At 38.9% G+C, this 27,533-nt stretch overlaps 1 protein-coding gene across 2 annotated transcripts; it reads right to left on the bottom strand.

Annotated features, from left to right (window-relative positions):
- Positions 1 to 610: 610 nt before the first annotated feature.
- On the bottom strand, positions 611 to 27,459 carry LOC131231664 (uncharacterized). Of its 2 annotated transcripts, none has more exons than XM_058227949.1 (13): positions 27,080 to 27,459; positions 25,630 to 25,746; positions 19,385 to 19,449; positions 18,070 to 18,175; positions 13,294 to 13,365; positions 12,697 to 12,756; positions 12,347 to 12,473; positions 12,071 to 12,237; positions 11,705 to 11,889; positions 7,847 to 7,986; positions 6,125 to 6,405; positions 3,203 to 3,446; positions 611 to 1,808 (listed from the first exon to the last, which is right to left on the bottom strand). In XM_058227949.1, exons 1-13 carry the CDS (start codon positions 27,347 to 27,349, stop codon positions 1,057 to 1,059), a joined length of 2,586 nt encoding a protein of 861 aa, XP_058083932.1. In that variant the 5' UTR covers positions 27,350 to 27,459; the 3' UTR covers positions 611 to 1,056. The 2 variants fall into 2 exon arrangements, with proteins under 2 accessions (XP_058083932.1, XP_058083924.1); XM_058227941.1 differs by having other exon boundaries at positions 612 to 1,808; positions 12,347 to 12,476; positions 27,080 to 27,458.
- Positions 27,460 to 27,533: the final 74 nt, after the last annotated feature.

The following is a 27,533-nucleotide window of genomic DNA, read 5'->3' as shown; positions in this document are numbered from 1 at the left end:
CAGCTATTTTTGACTTCATTAAATTAATGGGTCAGCTATTTTTGACTTCCACCCACCCAGACCCTACTTGAAATTTAACGGCTAGGTTTTGGTCCAAAATACTGACCTGATTCTTAATTGATTCAGGACTTGAATTTTAATGGTTGGGTTTGGGTCCAAACTTCCGATCTGATTCTTAAATGGGTCAGTTCTAGGGGCCCAGGGTCCCCTTTACCGTACCTGACCCAACCCATTTGCACCCCTTTTTGTGGCAGGCTTCCGGCATGCAAAATAGACTTGAATGGATAACTAGATGTACTTTACCCAAACAATCCAAGATTGATGCATCTGTTCCTAGTTTTGATGCAATAGAAAATTTCATGTCAGGTTGTGAGTCATTGATGTTTTGAAGCAGATGCATGATATAGCATTTTAGTTCTTCTAGTAAAATTTCACAGTAGGCTACTTTTGATGAAAGGCATTATCATCCATAAACCTTTGGGACCACCGATGGTCAAATGGGCCCTCTGTTAAAAGGGCAAAACATCATCTCACCAAATGGATCCTTTGCTTTTCATTGTGGCCCACCTCTGACAAGCTCACACGGTACTTTTCCATTGGACCATGTCAGGTCATAGGAGATTCCTTACATGCAATTGGCATCCACATAATTCTATCATGGCCAAAGTCTGATTGGAAATTTGTGAACATTCAATCTGTAAGCACAGCCCACGTATAATGGGTCTTACATGATGCCTATCATACAGTTGTTCCATGCTTCTTTATTATCCAAGAGAATGATATAAACTGTACACTGGGCAGCGGTTATTCACTGGTTATGGTCTCAGCCAGCTGAATGCCATCAGTAATGAAATGGAATTGTGTCAAATGACATCCCTTTTCATCTAAACAGACCCAACTCTCACCAAAAAACATGAATTGAATAGATTAACATTCTATAGAACTGGACATCTAGCATCCGTCTCAAGGTCCTGTTTTTCTCTACAAGTTGCTTTTTTTAATGCAGCTTTTTTTTCTTTGTAAACATAAGTGAACTGCCAAAATTTTCATGAGCTACTAATCAGAATCTGGATCACCAACAACAATATCTGGTAAAGAATCCAGAGACTCTGAATCAGATGTGAACATAGGCCCTTTCCCCTTGCCAGAATCAGGGGATCCTCTGGCAGATGTAAAGGGTGTTTTGGGTTGAGAGACATTAGCCCAAGTAGCGACCACCCCTTTGGCTGATGCCGCCTCATTACTCAATAAAACAGCTTCACTGGATGCTACCTGAATGCTGGGCAAAACAGCCATATGATCCCCAGTGACAGGCGCTTCCAGTGGCCCTGATTCAATCATGTTATTTCCTCCCATTTCTACATCAGCATTGCCTGTGGGTCCCCATGTTTCTTCTATTGGGACCCTCCCACCAGCTGATGCATCGCAGGAGAGCTGTACTGCCATGGGACCTTCAATCATTGGCCCGGCATCTTTGTTGGATTGTTCATTGGTTTTTCCAATTTGGTTTTCTGGTAGATCACTGGAGTGGGGTCCGGCTTCTTCTCCATTCCCCAGCAAACTGTCACAGAACTCATCAGAAGCAAGGTCATCGACTCCAGGCATGCCTCCTGAAAACCAGGTATTAGGTTTCTGATTGCCAGGAGATGTGTTTTCTGTAAACCTGCGATTAAATCCTTCATCAACCGGGCTGTGGTTGCCGGATGGAGAATCCCAGAGCGGAAGGGCCCGGGGATGGATGAGTACTTCCAAGGTTGTTAAAGCATTAGCACAGAATTCAGCAAGTTTGGTTCCTGTTTCTTGCCTACCTGCAAAACATTTTGACAAAGGATGATTCTGTTATGAGCAAGAAAAAATTTATTTTGAGCAGGTCAATCTGAGCTGCCACACTCACACGCCCCAGGATCTTGGTGATTTGCCGTCCAGGTTTCCTGCAGACTATTAATGTGATGGCTCGTCTTAGCTCATCTCCAATGAACCACCAGAGGCTAGCAGAACACATCAGCAAATCTGAAGGTGGTAGTGGGTTTTCTTTTTTCTGTTCTTTACTCCGTTAGGGAAGAGTTATATTGAAAATTCAAAGGAAGTATACCATCCATCAAGAGAATGGTTCCAACTCAGACGGCTCAGTAACTATGTTGGGAATACCATCCATCCGGACACTGCCAGAGCTTTGATATCCTCTAAATAAAATCGAACACTGAAAATTATTGTCAATTATCCAGAAGTTACTCTAAAGCAGAGCATGTGTGAGATCTACAACAGATGGTTTACTGGTGCAGCTAAAGGTTTTAAGGGGTCTTTCTTTTGGCCATTTTAGTAGCGACCTGCTTAAAGCAGGTACATGCCATTCACAGTCCATCCAGTAAGATTGCGATTGTTCATGATCTCGACCAACCGTTGGGATTGCAACAGGGAAGGCTTTGAATTGGTGGTTCATAGCTAATTGGTTCTCTGGGAAGGCTGCAAATCTCTAAGCTTGAACTGTGCTATACTATGCCATTTATTCGTCGACTGAGAGCAGCAAGATCTTTGGAGCAGGACATGCCAACTGGCATGTAGTCTCTAGCTTGATAAATGCCTTGTGTGTGTGTGTGTGTGTGTGTGTGTGTGTGTGTTTTCTCCAGATCCTGTGATGCAATTGACATGCATAGAGAGGAGGGAGAGCTGGCTGATTTCCTAGGGAAGGTGGCCAACGTCTCAGCTGGAATTGTGCTCGACAAAAAAGCAGTGTAAATACCCATGTGAAGAGGGAAGACTGGTAGCTTTGGGAGATGGACATGGTGCCGAGTAGATGTTTTGGGGGACCTCAGATTAGTAAGAACTAGGTAGGGTTGAACAACAGGCCATGCCTCATATAGGTGAGAACAGGCCATGTTGGAGCATGAAAGGTTTTGCTAAAAGTGCATCATAGAGCAGAGCTTTGATATTGATATCAGTTCCAAATGTCCTCCCTCCCTTCCTATCAAGGTTTCTGTGCTAATGGTTCTAAAAAGTGGTTCAGGAATTTATTGCCCTTTTATTATATTCATTTTTTCTTTGTAATTTGGTACATTATTACATACTTGTAAAGAAATTTTCCTGTTCTTGGGTATGTCATGTGGGATTCAAGTCGGCAATCCTCATTGCTAAGTTTTGTTCTAAAATTCCACTTCAATTTTTTAGCAATGAAAGAATTATATTAACACATACGAAGGTTTACCTCTACGGAAAAGTTCAAGGCCTTGTGATAAATATCGCGGCCTACCACGGGCTGGAGAGAGGAGAGAAGGCAGAAGTGCATGCAATGCTGTGAGCTGGAGATCTGCTCGATTTGGAGTGGGTCCCTCAGATGCCATCTTACTCCTCTCTTCATTGGACCATCCCGCATTACATGTGTTTGTTGCTATAGTTATCAGAAGACGGTCCACTTCGGATCGCGACTGCTCTGATATCCATGCACCACTCTGTAAAAATTCTAAGAGATCAATACCTCATGCACAAAGTTATGGACAATGCTGAAATGAAGCCTGGAGATGAACAAAGGAGCTGATCATGATACCAAATCTCTTTACAAATGGATATCCAGCAAATGAGACAATTCACATAAAGTGCCCTATTTTGATAGGATATATCAGTCTAAATAACGAAACAAAAGGACACTCGAGTAGAAACAATAGGAAATCATAAAGACAATTTATACACCAGAAGTTGCTGGGCTGATTCTGTGTTGTGGATCTTGATTTTGTAGTTCTTGATTTTATGCCACAAAAGTGTGGACCTGGATCTACAAGTTTAGATCTGGATAACTAGGCAAAGTCGTACTACTTCTTCGTGGCATCACCCCATGGATCTGATGGCATCTCACCAAAAGATAATTTTATCTATCTTAACATAATTATCACCACATGCATGGGTTTGGTCATTTATAGACCATGCACAAAAGAATCTGCAAGAATTTTGACTCTACTTGTTTAAATCCTTAACGTCTATGGGAACCAGGGAACCATTTTGTAGAAAACAGTTTTCCCCAGAAAACTACATTTCAATGGTTTGTGCATGCAGAAAACAGACATCAGAAAAACGGTAGAAAAACCTCCCTCCAAATCTCACCTCAAAGGTGGCAATCAAGGCTGGGCCCCACATCACAGATCCCTCCCTCCCTCCCTCCTAACTTCTCTCAAAGGTGGCAATCAAGGATGGGCCCCACATCATGGATAGTCCAACAAATGACTAGACCTGAATTATAATTGACATGGACCATCTATTTTCATAGCAACTGATCAATTGGTTAGGATCGTTCAATCGAAATGACTTTTTGTGAGGAATAGGAAACCATAGGTGGGCACCGCATCATGGACAGTCCACAAAAAATGATTGGACCTTCTCTATTATAATCAATATGGACCATTCTTCATCCTAGCGATTGATTGGATGGTTAAGATCATCCGATCAAAGTAACTTTTGGGAGGAACAGGTAATTAAAGGTGGGCCGCACATCATGGATGGTCCAAATCAATGACTAAACCTTCTATAATTATAATCAATATGGATCCTAATTTTCCTAGCGATTAATATTATTTTGATTTTCATGCTAATAGTGCATTAATTTTTCATAAAGTGCTTTTCTAGACATCCTGGCCCCAATTACGTTGTGACACGGCTTAGATGATGATGATGATTTTCTAGACATCGCCCAATGTAAGAAATAGCAACAAAACAAACACCACCATCCAAACAACATTTCCAGACCGAAAAAAAAAAGGAAAAAAAATCAATTTTCAGAGACTGACTTCCCAGAACTGCATTTCCATTGAAATTCTCTCTCAGAAAATGGTTTCTAGACAGGATTCAAATGGGGCATAAACTTTATAAAACAAATAAAATCTACAAGTTTTCGTGAAAGGGGGAAAAAAAGAGATCACGGGTGAAGTGAATTCCTTGAAGAGTAGTAAACATAATTAAAAAGAATAATTAGACTTCATAATCCATACAGTCACTAGGCACAAACACCCACACATGCCAACGTGGTGCACTTGTGTAGGATCTAGGATGTTCATCAGGTAGTCCCATAGTGCAAGTGTCCTACCATACAAAGTAGGGCAACCCATTCATCACATTGACTACACATGCACATTGAAGGGCAACCATTGATTAACAATAAATTGATGAATTGGGCTAAAGATAATTTTAGCCATGAGAACCACTTTATTGAGTCCCAGTCCCAGACCCATATCTCGCATGTGCCATTTCATCACAAGAAAGTCTGTATTTGGCCTATGTTTATGAATGGCTGGTCAAATCAATGGTGCATATTTTATGTACATGCACGGGCCACTAGATGACCAAACCAACTTGATTTTTAGGCCTAGGCAGCTAGTGGGACCCCGTATATTGATAGTTTACATCTGATGTCCACATGTAGTCCATCAGAGGGACACAAATTTCCTATGAACCTTGTTACAATGAGCCCAAGTGGTCAAAAGCTCTGTAGGGCCCACTGTGATATTTGTGTTATATCCACTTCATCTGTCTGTAGCGACAACACATGTTAGGATGTGACCTAAAAAATCAGGCAGATTAAAAACTTAAGTGGGCCACACCACAAGAAACAAAGAGAATTAAAAACCCACCATTGAAACCTCTTGGGGCCAATAGAAGTTTTGGATCAGACTGATATGTATGTTTTCCCTTCATCTTGGTGGGAATCACCTTATGAACAGGTTGGATGGAATTTTAAACATCACAGTGGGCCCCAGGAAGGTTTCAATGGTGAGTGTTTCCATAACTGTTTCTCTGGTGGGGCCCACTTGTGTTATGGATTTGCCTCATTTTTGGGCTCGTTCTAACACAAGCTGGTGAAATTGGAGTGGATGTCATACAAAATTGAGGTGGGCCCCACCAGAAAGAAATGTGTTAGAGAGAGAGAGAGAGAGAGAGAGAGAGAGGTTAGTTGCATTAATAACGTTGCCTTAACAAGGATGATAATTAAATTGTGTGCTTTGTGAACAACCGTTGGATTAAATCCAATGATTCTCATGCTCTATGCATTTTAAGGCTAAACTACACAGTGCACTAGATCATTTCTCAATATTAACTACTTGCATGCAGGCTGATGAAGATTATTGATAAAAATGACACATACCACAGTAACAAGTTCTTCCAGTGCTTCTAGTGCAGCTATCTGTACAGAAATAGGAGTTAGCCTCTTGTAAGGTACTTCCACTGCAGGACCAACTACATTTTGGTTATCCCCTGGTAATCCAGAACTGTGCTTTCCTTTCCCAAGGCTAGGTTGCTGTAATGCCTCACTCCCGACTTTTGACAGATATGAGCTTGAAGATGTAAAACCACTTCCTTGAGTAATGAAACTCAGATCAGCAAATGCATTTTCAATTACATCTTGAGCAAGGTATTGAGTGATTCCTGATCAAGACCCAACCCTACCAAATCAGTAATGAAACGATACCTGATTACTGAGAAAGACATCAGTAAACTGTGAACAGAAGCAAAAAGAAGCATCACATGTGCTCAGCTTAACCACACGTCTGCCTGTTAAGAACAGTAGAATTTAGGGGTGGCAATGGGCCAGGGATTGGGCCGGTGAACTTGGACCGAAGGCCAGGCCCAGGCTTGAAATGTAGCTCTGGTCTCCGTGTCAGGCTGGGCCTGGGCCAACAATGAAACATCCACCCCAGCCTGTCCCATTGGCCTGCTCCAATCATCAAGTGGGCCATTGCTATACAAAAATAATGGATGGTTTAAAGACACTTGTGAATGGTTGTGTTTCAACACACGTATAGTTTAGAGACACTCTTGGATCCAGGGTCATGTTTCAATGATCAAAACCATTTCGACAACGGGATGATCAAAATCATTTAGATAATGGGATGATCAAAACCATTTAGATAATAGGATTAAAAAAAATCTTCAATGATCAGAACCATTTACATAACGGGACTCGTTAATGATCAAAACCATTTAGATAATGGGACCCAAACAATTCTTTGATTGGACTATCTCAACCTTGAAAAGAGTTCTGCTTGTTCTGAAGTGCTCCTGTTCCTTTTGCTTCTTATTATTCTTTCCATTCACTTTTTCCAACATGTCTAGCACCAACTATTGAATTGGGTGAGACATCTAATGATGTCATGAAGCACCCAGACCATGAGAGATATGGACTGCACTTGACTTTGTGTTGCATAGGTGCCTCTAAGTATAGGAGTGACATGTGGAAGATTAATGGTTGTGGAGCTCAACACAAAGATGCCTAGACCTCTTGGCTTGAATCCTAGTTCCAATGACAGGTGGATACTCACACAATTTTATGTTAGAAGGCAGCAATGTGCGGGGATGTTGCCAACTTGGAAAGTTCTCAAGTCTGTATCCAAGCTACTTCAGGGTTTTGAAGCACAAAAAGCTCTGATAACAGAATTAAGATTCTGACATTCCAGATTCCAGAAGCAATGGCACATAATGTGGAGTGTTTTCAGAGCTCCGAGAATTTGACAGTTACAGCTGCAATGGTTACCATAGCCAAGTAGATATAAAGAGGAAGGAAAGTTAGGTGGTTCAATGTAATGCAGGATTTCTTAGTGAGATCCGAACATTGACTTCATGTGAAATCATTATGGCACACAACTGCCAGGAATTTGGTTTTGGATCAAACCCAAAGATTAATCCTGTGCTCATCACGAATTGTGTTTGTTAGACCACATTGCAAGATGTGTCTGAAAACTGTAAACAGATGACAATGCAGCTTAATTTCTGAAAATATCAATTCAGCAACTAAGATAAAATTGAGGTTGAACTATGGAGTAGAAGCAAAAGAGAGTTTGAGGGTATTTTTCAGGAAAATACTGCATACCGACACCCATGGAGGTCAGTAAAACCTTCATGACCGAATAAACCTTTATCCTTATAGAAGGCAATGCATGTCTCCATGCACGTTTCCTGACATACTCAGTGAGGAGTCGCACAACTTGAGCAGCATGGGGTAATAGTTGTCTGCAGGGTAAAAATGCAAATGCGATTGGCACATTATTCTCCAGAGAATATAAAAGAAACACTTCGCTGAAACTGTAACTCAATTGATACCATGAAAATCAATTACTGCAACAAAGGCAATACAAGGATTTTTGCATATTGATTCAGGAGTTTGCCATTTAGAGAATGCAAAACGCATCTTTAACAAGTAGAGGTATAACTAATATCATAATGAGTGAACTTCATCTAATGAACTGATGTTAGTGATATTTCCTTAAATTGGAAACAGACTCGTGTTAGTGTCAAACACGGGAACAAGGTACCAACCTGATGCAGGACAATTAACCACTTGCTCTTAAAGCTCGAACAGTTAGATTATGGCGAATTAATCCCTTTATCTCATAGCCCAGGCCCCACATCTCATGGGTTAGGACCTTGGTCGAACCCCTCTCATGGGCTCGTGGGCCCCAAATCACATGGGCAGCCCACCCCAAGTGTCTCCCCGCATCCCACGGGCTACCCCACTCGAGCCCGGTGTGAAATGCGCATTAATCACCCCCGGTGAGGAGTCTCGAACATGAGACCTCCCCCATGGGCCCGCCCACCCCGAGTGTGCCCCTGCATCCCACAGGCGACCCCACTTGAGCCCGGTGTGAAAATGCCCCTGCATTACAACCATGGCCCTTGGAAAACCCAACATGTAAGCATGATATTAGCAGCTGTATTTATACTATTTATGCTTGAAATTATATTTTACATTATTAATACTAAACATTTATACTATTTACTCCTTCAAAGTTTCCTTATATTTTGGTGCAGCAAATGAGAAGGGAAAGAAGAGTGCCAAATTATAAGTATGTCTATTATCAGTTCCTTCTGTTTTGGTATTTCTTCAGATGGACTTGCACATTGAATGGAAAAGTTCAATTTCACTCTTTAATGGTTTGTTATGGATCACAAGTTTTATGCTTGTTCTTTTCCATCCCCTTCTCAATTTCCATGCCTTGATTTTTGGTTCAGATGATCAAACCTCCAATGACTTCTTCTTGGGCCTCCTCCTAACTCTTTTAGTGGATCAGACTGTCTGACACATCAGCTAGCAGGCATTTAGAATGCCAGTGTTTAACTGGGCATTTAATCCCTTCCAGGCAGATTGCCAGACTATTTATTACATGAACTTTAGATCATTAATATGAAAGATATAAAAGAAGTATCCACAAAATGCTAGAATGCATCAAAAGTATGTTAGTATATAAACAACATTAGTAAATACAAGAATTAAGAGATAAACTAAGGTTTTCTCACTGGTTGTGCAAGTACGTCCAACATGTATGCAACAAGTGTTGGACATGGCAAATTTTCAGAGAAAGGAGTGTCCCTGTCATGTGTAAAATGATTAAAGGGACAGTCGTAGTACCCAGAAAAAATTACACAACAATTGGGTACTAGAATTCCAACTAGACAGTGATTTCAAATAGAATAAACCTTTGAACATCATAGGATGGGGAACAGTCCCTTCAACAACCCCGTGTGTTAAAGGATAGTCCATCTCAATTCGCTGTTTGCTGATGAAACACTAGTATGGCTATATCTGAGATGTGCATTGCTTGTGACATCATGGAGTGGCAGCTATTCGTCATACACTTCAACAATCAAAACATGCTCAACCTATGTGGAGACAGAAACTACAGCTCTGGTAGCTCAACAATTGCCTCTGCACCTGACTTTGCAACTACACTCGTTGCTTCTCCTGCCTTAGAGATTTTCATTATATAAGATGCAATGTCTTTTTGCAATTTACTTCTGCCCAACCTGCATCTAAGCAGAAACTTATGCCATTTTCTTTATATTTTGATGCTAGCTACCAGCAACGTTTTCCGTATCGTTATCACGTAGTGTATCACACCCATGGGATACAGATACATATCAGTTATCACACAGGATATATTGGTTATATTGCGTAATCTATCGTTGTTGTTGGGAAATATGGGAAAAAAATGGGAAATTGATTGAATTTTTCAATGAAACTTCAGGGATTGTTAAAAAAGAGACCAATACACACTTATAAAAAAAAAAAAAAAAAAAACTTACAGAAAAGTGCATATAATAAGTTTCCTTTGTATAGGGTCCTAATCTATGCACTGTCTAACTAAATTGATGCAACTATATTCAAAGTCAATTCATAAAATTTATAAATGTAAGAAGGCATGTATCGAAACATAAGTATTACATTCAAAAGCAAAAGAAGTAGAAAACTAGAAATATACTTGTGGATTTTGAAAAAAAAATTTAACATTTTTCATTATTTTTTAATTATTATTATTATTTTTTCCAGAAAGTCCCCAAATTGCCAAGAATGTGTGGATCAGGTTATATACATGCTTGATTTCATGTTTGGATACTAACATTGTAACCGATTTGGGAAATTTTGGGAAAATTTTGACTTTTATCTAATTTTCAACAACTCGGCCCGTCTCTCCTAAATCTCAAAATCGAAGCTCTGGATCCATAATTTTCATCCAAAATATGAAGAATCGTGGATTTCTTACTGTTTGACACTATTTACAACATATAAAAATGAAAAAAAAGAAAAGAAAGAAAGAATCAAAACTAAAAGATACGCACATTTTAGAATCTGGCCCCAAGAAGCTGACAATCACGATTTCGGAGAAATTTCTCTTCCAACAAATTAGAGTGGACTGGTCGAAATTACTTTACAATGTCCCAGGAAGAATTTTTTATTTTTTATTTTTTGGTTTTAAAGATAGTAGATTTTTGTGAATTTTTAAGGATTTTCCAGACAAAACAACGCCAGTTTCCTTTTATCCCTTTCAATATTGCACTCGGTATTAGCAAATCGCACAATACATTAAGAATTTATAAAGGGAGAGTACGGATATATCACACAATATCGTGATATCAATATTGCATGACCATGAAAAATAGATATTAAAAGTTAGGTTTTGTATTGCCCAGCAGGAATAAAAGATATATTGGTGATATCGCAAGATACTGAAAACCCTGACTACCAGTATAGGAAGCAAGAGCAAGTGCCTGTGAAATGAGCAAGAAATGCTTGGGAAACAATCAAGAAGTGTCTTTGATACAATCAGGACAATCTAGAGTAAATGGAGTCTGGTATATGTTTCTAGAATAGATTTTGTGAGGAATCTTATGAAAAAAAGAATGTAATTTGAATGAAGACAAAGGTTATATGACAACTCAATGTACAACTTAAAAATTTGCAGGAATCAATGCTATAAGGGTAAACCATTCTAAACTTAAGACAATCAAAGAACAATAGTGGCAGCCATGTCAAAATAAACAAACATTTTACAGAGGCACTTGAAACTTATGAGGCATTCGAGTATTAGATAGCATACATGCTTTGGACAGAATGAATAGGTTATCAAGACTTGTGTACAAGAACAACAACATGTCATGAACCAGTGTCGTGCTAATAGCATATTTTTAACAGCATGAAGATCTAATGCAGATGAATTCCACAGCCATTCCACTAGTAGCTATAGAGGAAAGAACATCTGTGATGAAACAGGGTCTTTGTTCTAGCTTTCTTGCTTGTTTATTTTTTTGAAAGCTAACGTGGGCTCGAACCCATGACCTCACTGTTGAAAGCACTGTCTACCACAAGCAGCCTTACTTGTTGCAGATAAAGGTTTATGTTCTTAAGCACAAGCTTCCTCCCAAAAACGTACATTGACATAAGACTGTTATTCACCTGCGCAATGCTGTAATGACTGCAAGAAGAAGATTCAAGCTGCACAAGTGCAATCCTGGAAGCTCAAAATAGATGAACTCTTGTGGCATGATTGATGTAAAGGGTGATAAGGCTTGCCTCGGAGACCCATCCACTGCCAGTATTCTCCTAACAAGTGCTAGCAAAGGGAGAACAGGAACAGTTACCTGTTAAACAAATGGGCACGTCAAAAATGAATTTATGGTGTAACCAATGACAAATTTCAAAAGACCCACTCCTGTAAGGAAACATAAAAGACATTGTAACTCTGAAAACCTTTTCAAAAATCAAATGCATTATAATGCCATAAACAAGAAGAGCAATATCTAATTAAGATAAGCACACTACCTGTACAGGATAATGATCAGTGAGCATCATACAAACACACTGCATCAATGTAGACACTCTGGGCATTAGCAATTGCTCAATCAGTTTTGTCTCTTGATCTCCCAGGGGAGGAGGGGGATCTTTCCCAGGAGGAACCAAGAGTCTAAGAATTTCATGAGATATGGTTTCTGCAATGTATCAAAACAGAGGTATCGGTTTCAGCAAGACAGAACCTAGGAATATAAGAGGAAAATTGGAACAGACAGAAGTACAAGCCAAAATAGGGATATCCCAAACCTTCTTCTAGGCCTTGGAATGGATCCTTGAGATCCTTGTGTATTGATATTAAAATTTTTTGCATCATCAAGGACCAGCTATCGTCATCACCTCTCGCCTTTGGAAGTAATGCTAAACTCTGAGCAAGCTTCTAAACATAAACAACCAAGAGAAGGATGTACTTAAGCTGAAATGTGAAACAAACATGTGCATCTGTACATTTTACTGTAAATTTTCATACAATAGGCAAATGTAGAGATTGATGGGACAAAGATTTGGCAACAATGATGATGATGAGGCAAGTACAAAGATTTTTATGCTTCAGTGTAGGGAAAGAATGGGGGAACAAACAAGAAACTGATGCCACTCACCTTAGACATACTTGCAGTGCATTTCCCAGACATAATTTTTGAAACAATAACAGATTCTGCCTGGTCACAAATAGCATGTATTAATTTCAGTATTTTCACATTAGCCTGATGAATGCGGTGATATCTAAAGAACAAACAGATAAACCGTACATTAAAACTATCTTATAAAGTTCTGGAATGGTTTTCATTGAAAAAAAGAAACTCAGCTACTTTAAGATTTTATTTTATTTAATACATTAGAGAAAAACGAGAATCAATGCTCAAGTCTTTAGAAGCTGGCTATTTCATGATATAATGAGTAAACTCAATAAAGGCCTGCTTGAATACTCCATCCTCAACAAAAAATTCATGAAAACATGTACCTGAATGCCTAGAAAAAATGAGGCAACAATATAACACTGTAGTAAGCTTCAACAAAGTGGGCATGGCATGGCTTGTATTTCTTCAGGGGTTCATGCTATGCGATCAATGGAATGTATGAAAAGCATTCAAATTCAGCAAATGTATAATATTGTTTAAGGCCATCCCAGAAAAACGAAAGGAAAAAAAAAAAGAAAAAAAAAGAGAGAGGGAGGCAATTACAAGTCTGCAACTCACACTGTCAGAATGACGATGAACAGAAGATGGAAAGAATGTTAAGAGGGTACATAATAGATCAACCGCCCCTTCCTGCACAAATAATCCCCACAACAATGATAACATCTTGAGACCCCAAATATGTTCAAACAAAGTAAGAGGAAATGTTATACATGGAAAACTAGCCCGAAATATGATCAAATTAGAGCTTAGCACTAGTATACTGGAAATAAAAATGTTATGGAATGCTTTTATTATGCAGCCACGTCTCCAAATGATTAACTCGTTGATTGTAATAAAACCTATTAATAGACTATTAGATAGCGCTTTATTTTAATCCACCTATGTAATAGTCTATTACATTGCGCCTGTGGGAGTTTTATGCTCTCATTAACAGTCCCCAGCCCAGATAAAGTACGAGGGTTGTGTCAGGTTGGCAGCCGGCATCAAACTTATGCCAAAACTTCCAGGGTCCTTAAATGAAACATCACATATATTGAACATGTACATATAAGCCAAGTATCTCATTGGGACTCATATCACTTCTTCGATTCATGTACAATTAGCATGCTCCATCATTGTTAAAATGTAGTTTGTAGTCAAGCAATCCAAACATACACAATGATGAAACAATATAAAATTGTGATTTCGAAAAATAAAACGAGAAATTGCTAAATGAAGATGATGTATTTTTCTAATCACAGAATCTTACAATCATGATAACTTTCTTGTCTAAACAGAGCATGAGCCTCTCTTTCTTTCTTTCTTTCTTTTACTGAATAGTAAATAGAGCCTTACCTAAGTTGGGCCAAATGCAAGATCATTAAAAACACACATAATACCATGCTTCTTGGCTGGATGTAACCAGAAACACTTTGATTAAAAATGGACATTTTTTTCTTGTTCTTTTTCTTTTTCCTTTTTAGGCAACAAAACTATTGTGATAGATAAACTAGAGAATACAACATCCATCGAGGAAGTAGATAAGAGAATCTATATATTAGGAAGGGGCATTGATGAGGACATCCAAGCACCAATCGGAGTATACCAGAGGAGGAGGAGAACTCCTGTTTCTTTATGGCTAGGTGATGCATATGTGGGGCTCCGTGGGCCCAATTCGAGTGCCTAGCTCGTTGAAGACCTCACATGCATGATTATGCATCTTTAAAAGCTCCACACTAGAAAGATGCATGTGGGCTACCTAGTTGGACCATTCCAACCGTTGGATCATTGTCATTGGACATTTTGATCATGGGCTACGAAATAATTTAGTTTATTTAGTTGTTTATACGTTTTGTTATTTTTTGGTTTAGCGTATATTTTTGCTGAGATTAGGGAGTTAGGAACAAATTTTATTTTATCGAGCGCCTTTACATGAAACTTTTTATCTGAGAGTGTCTTTTTGTAAAAAGTATTTTTAGAGACTATATAAGGCTTGGACGTCCACACCCTAGACCATTATTTGTTTTTCTATTTTGAGCGATTATAACATAAATTTATTATGAGAAAAGGCCGAAGCCAGAAAATACAAAAAGAAAAGGAAAAGGACTATACAGTCTCCCAAGAGCCTTTATAGCTCAGCCCAAATAATCAAAAAATGCACTAGGGCCTTTGCGGCCACTACCCATTTTATTTTACATGAGATTTTGCCTTGGTAAACACTTCTTGAACTCGATCTGAACAATTTCTGAAAGTTGTATTGTTCCTTTCCAAGCATAAGAACCATAAACCTGCTAGCAGAGCAAGACGCCACACTTTCCGAGCCACATTCCCATGAATACCCTTGTGCCACAAGTAAAAAAAAAATTGACCAATATTATTTGGCGCAACCCATATAACTCCAAAAAAGCTGAAAATTTTCTGCCACACACACCTGTCTCACGAAGTCACAATGGATAAAAAGATGATCTACCGTTTCCTCATTCTGAAAGCACATCACACAAACATTCGGAAGAATTATCTTTCTTTTCCTAAGATTGTCCAGTCGGAACATTGATTCATCCTACTAGCCAAGCGAAAGCCGCCACCCTAGAAGGAGCACCATAATGCCAAACTTCCGCAGATGGACTAATCTCGGTAACGCAATCACCTCCCTCCAAATACGAATAGAAAGATCAAACCAAAAATCTTCCGCATTTATCTTTCAACCATAGCATGGAATACGGCTTAGTTTGTCATCATGCAAATTCCTTCTACACGGCAGATCCCAAATACATACATCGCCTTGAAACGAGAAGCAACTTGCCACTACAATCCCCTCCCCCAGTGCCAACCTAGCTACCCATGGAAACACCTCTCGCAATTTTTGCTCCCCCACCCAAATGTCTTCCCAAAACTTGATCTTCAGCCCATTGCCTAGGGAGAACCCAACCCCTTCCCTAATCTTGTCCCAACTCGGAGCTACCGCTTTCCACACTGAGGGAGACTTGTACAAAGATGATGATACAGTCCACCATCCCCCATCCTCAAACCCATACCTTCTACCTACTATCTCCCTCCAGAATGAATCCTCTCCCACCACAAACCTCCACACCCATTTTCCTATCAAAGCATCATTTATTCTCTACATGCTTCTCAAACTGGCACCCCCTTGATCCCGTGGCCTATACGCTTCCTCCCACTTCATGGGATGGAACTTGTGATTGTCATCCGCTCCCTTCCATAGGAAATCTCTTCTAATTTTTTTCCAACCTCGCCAACACTGATTTTGGGCATTTAAACAAGGACATAAAATAGACCGGTAAATTTGACGTCATTGCCTTAATGAAAGTAATCCTCCCCCCTAATGATAGAGATCTCGTCTGCCATTGCGAAACCTTCTTAACGAAGCGCTCGATCACCTTATCCCAAACACACTTTGGAGGCTTACCTATACATAAAGGAAGCACGAGGAAAGTGGGCGGAAACGATCCCGCCTTGCACCTGAACAAACTTGCAAAAAAATCACCTCTTCCTTGGCTAGTCCCACTCCTGGTAATTCACTCTTTGAGATATTAATTCTGGGCACCAACATTCCTTCAAAACATATAAGAATCATGTGCAAGTTCTCCACCATATCTTCATCTGCCTTGCAAGTATCATCCGCATATTGAAGACGTGTCAAGTGGAAATCCAAATTACCAATAGCGAACCCCTCAACAGCTTCTCCTTTGCCCCTTTATCAATCATCCTACTCAAGGCTTCCATCACCACCACAAATAAATAAGGGGATAATGGGTCTCCTTGCCACCCCAGACCATTATTGCATATGAATTTTTATTTTTTTTTAAATCTCTCTTTGCTTTGTGATGAAGTAAAACCTCATGTGATTGGAGTAGTGTGAAGCTATGGAGTGATTCCATCTTATCACTCTTATGTTCTTTTCTCAAGGTAATATCTACACTTTTCTTTTCTTCTCTCTAATTTCCTCAATCTCTCTCAATCCTTCTCTACTCCTTTATTTTCTTTGTTTTCCCTAAAACCCATCCCCAATCTCCTCCAAAGCCCATTTAAACCTAGGCCTACTTACACCGTACCACCGTCTGCACCTCCACATGTGACCATACAATCACACGGACAAAACCGTACGACCGTCCAGACGGCCAACCCATCTCCTCCTTATTTCCCTCTTTGATCCTTGCTCCTTTCTCTCTAAAATCCATAACCCTAAGCCTAAAACCCTCAAGTCCAATCCTAGAACCTAGATTTCCCAAAACCCTAACCCTAATTCTCAAAACCTAACTCTTAAAACCCTAATTCCCCATAACCCTACTTTTAAACCCTAATTTCCAAAATCTCCAAATCCCAAAACCCTACTTCTTAAACCCTTTTAACAATAGAATTAGATCAATTCCTATGTTAGATTGAAGTCCTACCTTCCATAGGTCCTATATATATATAAACGGGTTATCTAATCATGTTTTATAAGATCTCTAATCATGTTTTATAAGATCTAACTGAGGGGTTGTGATTTAGTTTGGAATATGAGCATAGTTAAATACTTGAATTCATTAAGCTTGTGATCGATTAGAATTATTTTGTGCTTTAAATTGTTCTAGTTAATCCGTTGATGATCTCATTACATCATTCTAGGTTAGATCATCCGTCCTGCATCAAGCATGGTGACAACCCTTTCTTGGCAAGGGTACCCGCAAACCCGTTAGCTTCTACTTTTCTACTCTCTAAGAACAAGGCAAAAAGATGTCTCAAGGGAAGACACCAAAGATGTAATGTCATCAATCATCAATCATCAATAATAGGAGAGATTCCCCAAATTCAGCCAAAAGCCCATGCCATCAAACTTTTCGAATCCCCTTCCATTGTCCCCAGAAAGAAAATGACTTATTAAACAAATTGAGAACCATTTTGAGGGATCAATTTTCTGCCTCATTTTTATCACCCACACATAAGTGATTGCCCGATTTCCTAATGAGTTTCCATCCTTATTCAATTTCCAATAGCCCAGTGAAGTATCTCCAATTATTGGATTTTTTATTTTTTATTTTTTGGTCATTGATTAGAATTCAGAAGTCCATTTCAAGAAAACCCTTCAGTTGCAAAACCAAATGGTTGTGCATGCACATGTGAGAAATGTTTGCATGCTTTGGAAGGACTTGAAAATCATCATAAAACTTCCATAACATGCACATAAGAGGACCTAGACTCATAGACAGGGTACTCTTTTTCTTTTTCTTTTTTCTTTTTTGAAAGGTAAGGGTACTCTGAACTATAATTCAGAAGAATCTCAATGGATTAGAAGAGTTAACAATACAATGGCCATGGCAGTAAAAGAAAACTTCAATAATAGATTCTACTAACCCATACAGCCTCTGAGCCATCCTCGCTTAACAATTTGAGAACTGGTTGAATAAGTTTGCCAGCTTGAGAGGTACCATCTTTCTTTACATTTGGAAAACGATCCAACCTAATGTCACATATTAATTCACATGGGAAAGTAAGTTGATTCTAAAATAGTTAAAAATTAAAATGGTTTAAGAAAATAAATTTTAAAATCTTATAGCAAAAAGAAACACATCCAAACAAGAGTGAAAACATGACAACATGTAGACAACTAAAAATGAAACCATATCCACTAGGACATGTAGACAACTCATAAAATTAAAACATGTTGAAATTGTTTCTAGAATTCTTTTTTAAGGATAGAAAATGTGAAAAATGAGCAAACGACAAAAAGGGAGTCGCCAAAAAGCCTTCGGAGACTACATCCTTTCGTCACTGAATCATCTCCTACAACATTGACTTCCCTATTAGAATGGATAAGAATTCATTGAATATATTGTGGCAGCAGCTGATTTGTCAGTTGATGGTATATGGAAACCCTTTTATGTGATAGTACGTCAGATCACAGATGATCCACTCATAACAGAGTGAGCATATGTTAAACTTTTGAACAGCATTTCACTGTCAGTTCAACTAGCTTTAATTGCTTCTAACAGAGAAGAGTGAAAGCAGACAGAACACAAACAGTTGAGTGTCCAACATGCAACACATTTTAGTGATGTTAGCTCGTCTAAAGATGACATCGAGATGATAAGATATCAGTAGCATGGAGAACTCAGGTTCATACCAACTTTCAGCCCTTAAATGCAAGCTCCTTATCATCATCACCATTATAATCATCATCTAAGCCTTATCCCAATTAATTGGGGTCAGCTTGTTTGGATTCGAGATAAAAGTTATGGAAGTTCAACACTGACTGCCAACCTGACATAACCCTCCATCCGGACTTCGGACCGGAAAGGAGAGCACAAAATTACAATCAAGTGCTATCTAATATTCTAGTACATAGTTGATTACAATCTATGCTAGATACTTATGCCCCTTCCAATATTTTCTGTATGAATTAGCTGACCTGTCTGGATTTCATTTTGGTTAGCCATTCTAAATCATCGCAAATGTCAGATACAACACCTATGTCTATATATGTGCAACATTATCTAGCACCTTCATGTTTGAATCATACTGAACAAAGATTTATATTAACAGAAGAAAATTTCTACCACCAACTGATATACCTGTACCTAGACATGTCTTTTTTGTTGAAAGATAGCAGTTCATTTTTATTAGGAAAACAAACACAAGGCTTATATAACAGCGATCTAAGATACCATACCTTGTGAACAAATCTGATAAGGAAACACAAGAAGCCACCTTGACAAAATTAGAAGTAGAAGGCGGCTGTTTTCGACACATGGAAACATCAAAGAGTCAATTCAATTCCCATGAACTTGTTAGTGGAAAATAAACACTGGCTTGAAGTTTTGAGACAGAAGAAAATGGCACACAATGCTCTAATAATTATTGATGAGAAATCTGAAACAAGCTTTTCTAAGAGATGTTGAGGAAGGCAAAGAATGATTTCACCATTAGAAAAAAGACAGGTTGGAAAATGTTAAGATGAAAAAAAAAATGCCTAAAGAAACCTAACATTGGTTTAGACATCAATTAATTGAAAAAAAAAAAAAAAAAGCACATACATTGAAGCTACAATTGAAAGTACTAAACTTTTCAAAGGCCTTAGAGAAATATTATGACAGAATGATCAAAATATGCAAGGACTGCAAGGTTATACCAGGAGAGTTTGACCATGCAACATAGGTTAATGGTTAATGGTTACAGATGTTTACATTAAATGATGGAAGAAATGGAATGAAATTAATAGGTGTACAGAAACTAGGTGGTGGAATTTAAAAGGAGAAAAAGCAATGTTGTTGATAAATAAATTGATGTAAGAAAGAATTTGAAATGTCGAGGAAGAATTTGAAATGTCGAGGAAGAAGTAAATGTTATGTGGAAATAAGATGGTTGAGTGCATTAGGACAGTGGCAAAAGATGTTTTCGGAGTATATGGAGGAAAAAGCCAATTATATAAGGAAACTTGGTGGTGAAATGATAATGCACAAAAAGCTATTAACGACAAACATTTTCAAAGCCTGCCAAGGGCCTAGAAACAATGAAAATCTTGAACAATATAGAAATGCCAAAAGATTGTTAAGAAAGTAGAAAGTGAGGCTAAACTTAAGACTTATGATGACTTTTACAATAGATTGGGGACAAGAGAAGGTGAGAAAGATATCTTCAAACTTACAAAAATAAGAGAGAGAGAGAGAGAGAGAGAGAGAGAGATTAGCGACCTAGATTAGATGCATTAAGAGTGATGGCCAGAGGACATTAATCAAGGACAATGAGATTAATGATGGTTGGAGAAACTATTTTTAGAACTTGTTAGATGACAACCACTCCAAAAGCATAACAATAGAAGAAACCATAAACCCAAATGACATCAAAGTTCATAGATACTTTCATATGATTAGGATATCTGAAGTGAGAGAGGCATTGAGTAAGATGAAAATAGGAAAGGCCCTTGGACCAGATGGTATACCAATACAGGTTTGGAAGTGCGTGGGAGATACTAGGTTATTTTGGTCGATAAAGTTAAACAACAAGATTGTAAGATCGAAGAAAATGCCAACCAAATGGAGGAAAAGTACCATGGCCTATTTATAAGAATAAAAGAGATATATACAGTTGTATTAACTATCGTGGGATTAAACTCATTGAGCCATACTATAAAACTTTGGGAAAGAGTGATTAAGCAAAGACTAACACACGAGACGAATATATCAGAAAATCAGTTTGGTTTCATATCAGGGAGGTTTTTCACTGAAGCTATCTCCCCACGTAGACAATGGATGGAGAAATATGGGAAGAAGAGGAACTCCACATGGCTTTTACTGACTTAGAAAAAGCTTACAATAGGGCCCCTAAAGAGTTAATCTAGTGGTGGTGGTGAAAGAAATAAGTTTCAACAAGATATATTAACATGATTAAGAATACGTCTAAGGGAGCAATAATAAATGTGAGGCCACAAGTGGAGAGACAAGTGAGTTCCCAACTATTGTAGGCTGCACCATGCATTGGAATTGAGCTTGTAACTTTTTGCATTGGCTATGGATGAGTTAACGAGGCATTCATGGGCAGATATCCTATGGTGTATGTTGTTTGCAAATGACATGATTCTGATTGACAAGACGAGGGTGGGCTTAAAGACAAATAAATTTATGGACGGGTGCTTTAGAATCTAAAGAATATAAAATTAGTTGGACTAAAACAAAGTATATAGAGTGCAATTTTAAGTAATAATAGGAGGGGGAACGAGGAATTACTTTAGTTAAGATTGTTGACCAAGAAGCTTTCCAAAATGAACACTTTCAATATCTTGGGTCAATAATTCATGAGCTTGGTATTCCAAATCGGTTACGTAACGGTAACGGTCATAACCGTTATGCGTTACGGGGTCGAAACGGCCGTAATAGCCATTATAGAAAAACGTGTCGTAATGGCCCTGTAACGGCCCCGTAACGGTCCTGTAACGGCCCCGTAACGGTCCAGGAAGTACATTTTTAAAAAAATAAAAAATGGTTGTAATGGCCGATACGGGGGTTGTAACGGCCGTTACGGCCTGTATCATAACAGTAACGGTGGTGGCAGTTACGGCCACAGTTACCATTACGGAACACCTTGTTCATGAGAGTGGAGAGATTGAGAAGGATGTTGCCCATAGAATTCAAGCAGGGTGGAAGAATGGAGATGTGCCCTAAAGTTTTATGTGATTGTCATGTACTGCTCAAACGAAAAGGAAAATTTTATAGGGTGGCTAATGAGGGCATCACGTCACGTATACCCTTACATATGTATCAGAGGAGGAAGCGGGCCGTGCAGATTTCCCTGTGACTAGGAGAGTACCCGTGATCGTGCTGGAGATCCCATGTGTATGTGCGAGCATCTGGAAGACCCCACACTAGGAAGATGCACATGGGCTGCTTTATGGAGTGATCCAGACTGTTGGATCGGAGGAACACGACGATCGGGCCATTGGATCGCATGGATCACATGATTGGGTCATTGATCGTTGATCGTCCACATCGGTTTAGACTTTATCATATTCTAGAATTTAGTTTTTGATTATTTTATATTTGGACACATTATGAGTGTTTTAGTTAATTTTATTTAAACTATGGCTATTTTCGTTAAAATTCACAAGACGGGGATTTTTGTGATTTTTGAAACTTATTGGATCTATAAAGCTAGGAGGGCGTGTGACCTCTCCCTCATTGAATTTTATGATTGAGAGAGAGAGAGAGAGAGAGAGAGAGAGAGAGAGAGAGAGGCTCTTGCTTTCTTCTTCCATCTTTATGCAATTTGAAGATACTTTCATGCGATTTGGAAGGAAAATTGGTGTGAGGCTAATCTTTATCAACGGAGGTACGAGGTCTCTATTTATCCCCCACATCATCTTTTCTTTTCTTCCTCATCCAGGTATTTTATTCAGATTCTTAATTCTCTCATCCCAAATCTTCGTCTTTTCTCAAACTCAACTTTCCCATACACATCCACAATCCAAATCCTAACCGACCTAAATCTATCCTCTCACGCCACACGTGTAACCGTATGGCCACATGTGCGAATCCCACCTACTGTGAATTCTCACGCCATCTTCTCTTTTTTCCCACGCCACACGTGTGATCGTACGACCACACGTGTGAATCCCACCAGCCCCTTTTGGTTTCCCACCATCTTTATATCAAAACCCCTTTCTTCCATCCCTGAAACCCTAAACCTAAACCTAAAATTTCTAATTTTCCTAATTTTCTAAATTACCAGAACCCTAATTTTCACCCTAGGTTGTATTAGGTTTCCTATTTTGAAATAGACTATACGCTATGCTAATTGAATGTCCCTACATCCATTAGATCCTAGTTTCTTTTTATTTAATGGTCTTGTGTTATGATGTTGGTAGCTTAGGCCAATATTATGCATGATTTTCTTTTGATATTCATGATCTTTGTGATGAATATAGCGATGCTTGTGTTTTTTTGTTAAATATCTTAATTCGGCTATTTGATCTCACATGTTACTTAGTTTATGCATCGGTCCTACATCAATGGCTATAAGACCGGTCGTGATTTATGGGACATAATGTTGGCCCATTAAGGAACAACATGTTCATAGGATGAGTTTAGCTGAAATGAGGATGTTGAGATGGATGAGTGGCAAGACAACCAAGGTTAGAATTAGAAATGAATGCACTCGAGGGAATTTAGGAGTAGCACCAATAGGTACTACGATAAGAGAAAATAGACTTAGATGGTTTCATCATGTGCACGGAGATCAAGAACCTGGTTGGAATGAGTGAATTGGGGCTCTAAAAGGGCAAGGGGAAGGCCCAAAAAGACGTGGGTGGAGGTAATAAGAAAAGACTTGAAGACTTATGGTCCAACTGAAGATGGCCCTTAATGGAGTGGAAGAATGTGAAAGGATTCACATAGCTGACCCTGATTTGTTGGGATAAGGCTTATTTGATGATGATGATGATCATGAATTGGAAAAAAAAAAAGAAATTAGAAATGGAGCTATAACAAGCATATCAAGGATCAGAATTAGAAGTGATAAATTAAAAAGAAAAGAACAATTACAAGTTGCAATGAAAGGTAATTCTCATCCGAAAGTCACAGCTTCCTATAGAGAGAGAATTTATAAGAAAAAGACAGAAAAAGAAATCCTTTTTAGCTAGAGAGGTTAAAGGGTTTGAGAAGGTATCACTTTTAGTACCAGTATGACAGTGAATTCCGTGGGAATCTCTATGCATGCACACTAAATAATATTTTCGTTATAGTCTTGCACGGTGTAAGTAATCTATTTAATGTCACGTGGGTTGCATAAACAAACTTTCCAGGGATAAAACCTTGGAATCTCAGTTCTCATAATGGTATCACCCCATTTCAATATGTTGTGTCTCAGCTTATAGTAACTATGTAAACCATCATCATCATCATAGCTCTTGCCCCAGTCATTTGAGTTGTGGATTCTGTTTTACAAATCCATGGTAAGTGAATGATCCTTCATATTCTTCTCACTGACTCGATCCAGGTCTTTTAGGTCCTAAACTCATCTTCTTTTCAGGCCCTTCAACCTTAAAAGTACCTCGCCTTACCTACCAGCACCGCCTCCAATTCCCGCAGTACATGGCCAAACGTGGTAAGCTGTGAGTGAATAGAAAGCTGTGATAGAAACAAAAAGGGCAATCCATGTAAATGCATAGAAGGTAGAAAAACCCACCTGAAGTTCTATTAAATGTATACCATTAATAGTTGTTACCATTAAACCATATATATAATCTGTAGACCCGTGATCGAATTCTACAGGTGACGATATTTCAATTCATAATTGTGAGTTCTCCTCTCTCTCTTCTCAACATTCTTGAGTGCAGTAGGGTTACTCTTATCCCTTATGGGCTCACTTGTGGCAAAACAACTCCCCCTAGAGTGCAGCTTTCCATTGGGCCACGATAGCTGACAATATCTTTTCGTTGGATCACCTCCAACATCAGAAATACCGTCTTCCCAACACATGTTTCAGGTGTAAAGAAGCAAAGGAGCCTATTGACCATCACTTTGTGGAGTGTAGAATCGCTTTGAAACTTTATGGTCTTTTTTACATTTGTTTGATGTGAGATGGTTTCTTCAAGAAGAATTTGCAAATGCTTTCAAAGGTTGCACAGGGTTCCTTTCAGTGCAAAAGGCAATTTGCTTTGCTAAATGCTCCCATGTACTAACTTATGGGCATTTGGAAAGAAAGGAGAGATGTGTATACAATGATAAAGTCTTACAGATGCAATGGTCATTGTTAAAATTAAGAACTATATATGGTAGGCCCTTTCTTGTCACAGATTATCAGTGACAGAGATCCTATCCCATTGTTAACATTAAGAACTATATATGGTAAGCCCTTTCTTGTCACAGATGATCAGTGATGGAGATCCTATCCCATTGGAATTTGGAAAGCTGGACTTCTTTCTACTGGCACAGTAATGAGATGTCTTCAGGAGTTAAGCCTAGCAGGAGAAGTTTGGAAGTTGAATTTGACGAGCTTTCTCTAGCTCCGCTAGTCTCATTTGCTGTCTGGATATCCTCATGGATGAACATGGGAATATTAAAAATTTTTATTCTGGTCCAGTGGGATAAGATTGATGCCAAGACCAAGGCACTCCACAAGGGGCTCTGGATCTTCACCACTTCATATCATGGTCATGATAGAAAGCAATCAATTTGTTTTAGTTCTAGCAGAAAGAGGGATTGCACCAGACATCTATTTGTACCAGGAATTCTCTACCCTTGATGTAGCTTTTCTTTTTCTTTATAAAGTCTCATTATCCATCGAAGGGGGAAAAAGTATGTCGATTCATAAAACCAACCATTCGAACGACAAAACTACTCATTGTCTTCACAGTTAGGATAAACAAACAGAAACAAGAAGCAAACATATAAGTAAATAAATAAATAAGATGAGAAACACAACCTGAATTTGTGAAAGGAGCTTTTGGAACCAAACAGAATATGATGCTAGAAAACGATCGTCGCTACAATTTTGTACTGTCACACCTAGCAAACAGATGCCTGCCCAACATTTATCTGGCTAGAATATAAAAAGAAAAAGACAAATTGTCACTTGCACTGAACAAAAATTCGCATAATTATACGATGACTTTTATAATAGAATAGAAATGGGAAAAGTCCATTTTCTGAAATGAAACACCCAGTTTCTGCATGAAGATGGAAAAATTGTTAACCAGTGAAAAAATTTATTTTTATTGATGCTAAAGACTAAAATTTTATGAAAAGAAAATAGTTTTTAGATATTTCTACGAAACCTCATTTATCATCCCATGTGTTTCAACCCAAACAGTTCCCTATTTTTAGCTTCCAGTTAAGTGGTCCATCTGAACCATTCCCTTAAAATACTATCTATCTTGAAAAAAGTTCACAAAATAAAGCCTAAAAATCCTAATGCACAATCACAAAAAGGTCAAAATGTTAGGAAAAAAAATATAATAGAGAGAATGTCTCAGGCATACCCAACATTATACATATGTTGAATGAGAACAGTACTGTTCATTAGGCAGTCCCTCAAGTAACTGCCCTATTAGCATCCTCCAGGTGCATATTAACTGTCAGATGTTAGTAGACATCCACATCAAGGAGGGAAAAGTCTTCAGGTAGGACAGTTGGGATCACCCAGTTGATTTGAATTTTGGGCTATCCTTCCACTGCAGACCTGCCTTTTTTTTCTTTTTTTTTTTTTAAACACACGCACACACACCCCACACAATCACGCTAGTGGAATTTCACCACCCATGGGTATTCGAACCCTTGACCGGGTGTTGAAACTCCTGAGAGTCTACCACCCGAGCAAGAGTAAGGACCCTGCAGACCGGGTGTTGATTTGAATTTTGGGCTATCCTTCCACTGCAGGCCTACCTGTCTAAGGCTCCTGATCATGTCCACATGCCTACATGCATGGTTGATATCAATACATCTTATCGAAAAAGAAAATTCTGGTGCCATGATCTAAACTAGTTTGATTTGTAAATAGATAAAGAAAAAGAGGAACACTGATATGCAGGTAGCTGCATAGAATTCCTGTGAAGTTCCTCCCCACATTACATGGCAAAGATGTAGAGTGACTGTAACCTTTTATCAGGTGGGCCACTTTGCGGATGGGTTATAGGCAAAAAATCACAGTGATTGAACACTTCTGACCATCCATTTGTTGTGAGTTTTTCTCATTGAATATGGACCACTGTTCCAATTGTTCCTTTTGCAGGCCACTGATTGAATGGCCCACCAGAACAACAGTTCTGATCACCATTCATGTTGCCACGTGTACCGTGACAAGTGGAACTGCATAGAATTTATAGCGATATACACATTAGCATTCAAAAGCAGGACCAGCATACTTAAATTATTACCATTTTGCTCGAAACAAGCGATAGCAAGCGCTCGAACCACGCATCGACGGCGGATTTCCAGCTCTCGGCCAGCTTTCGGTCGTGGACTGCTTCTCGAAACGACTCCGAGAGAAGGCCGTGAGTTCTAATAGAAGACTCAACGTAAGAAAGCTCGGAAGGGCTGGTGAAGGGATGCTTTTCGTCGGGTAGACGATCTTTTATCAGAGATTTCAGGAGTCGAGGCTTCAACCTGATGTCGTACATGTTCTCGTATAGCTCGAAAACCGCCATTACAATGGAATTGAAGCTCTGAAATTGCAGAGAAGAGAAGAAAAGAGAAGAAGAGAACAGAGAGAGGCCAGGGTTTTGTTTTTTTTGTTCTTATTCTGCTAAACCGTAACGAGGATGACCGTTACATCTCTGCGGACTGCAAAAACCCTTGTAGGGAATCGGATTGCGTACTGAGTAAATTCAG

Source organism: Magnolia sinica, chromosome 2 (assembly GCF_029962835.1).
Source record: "Magnolia sinica isolate HGM2019 chromosome 2, MsV1, whole genome shotgun sequence".
Lineage (NCBI taxonomy): Eukaryota > Viridiplantae > Streptophyta > Magnoliopsida > Magnoliales > Magnoliaceae > Magnolia > Magnolia sinica.
Note: the sequence above shows the minus strand (reverse complement) of the source record. Positions and strands in the feature narration are given on the sequence as shown.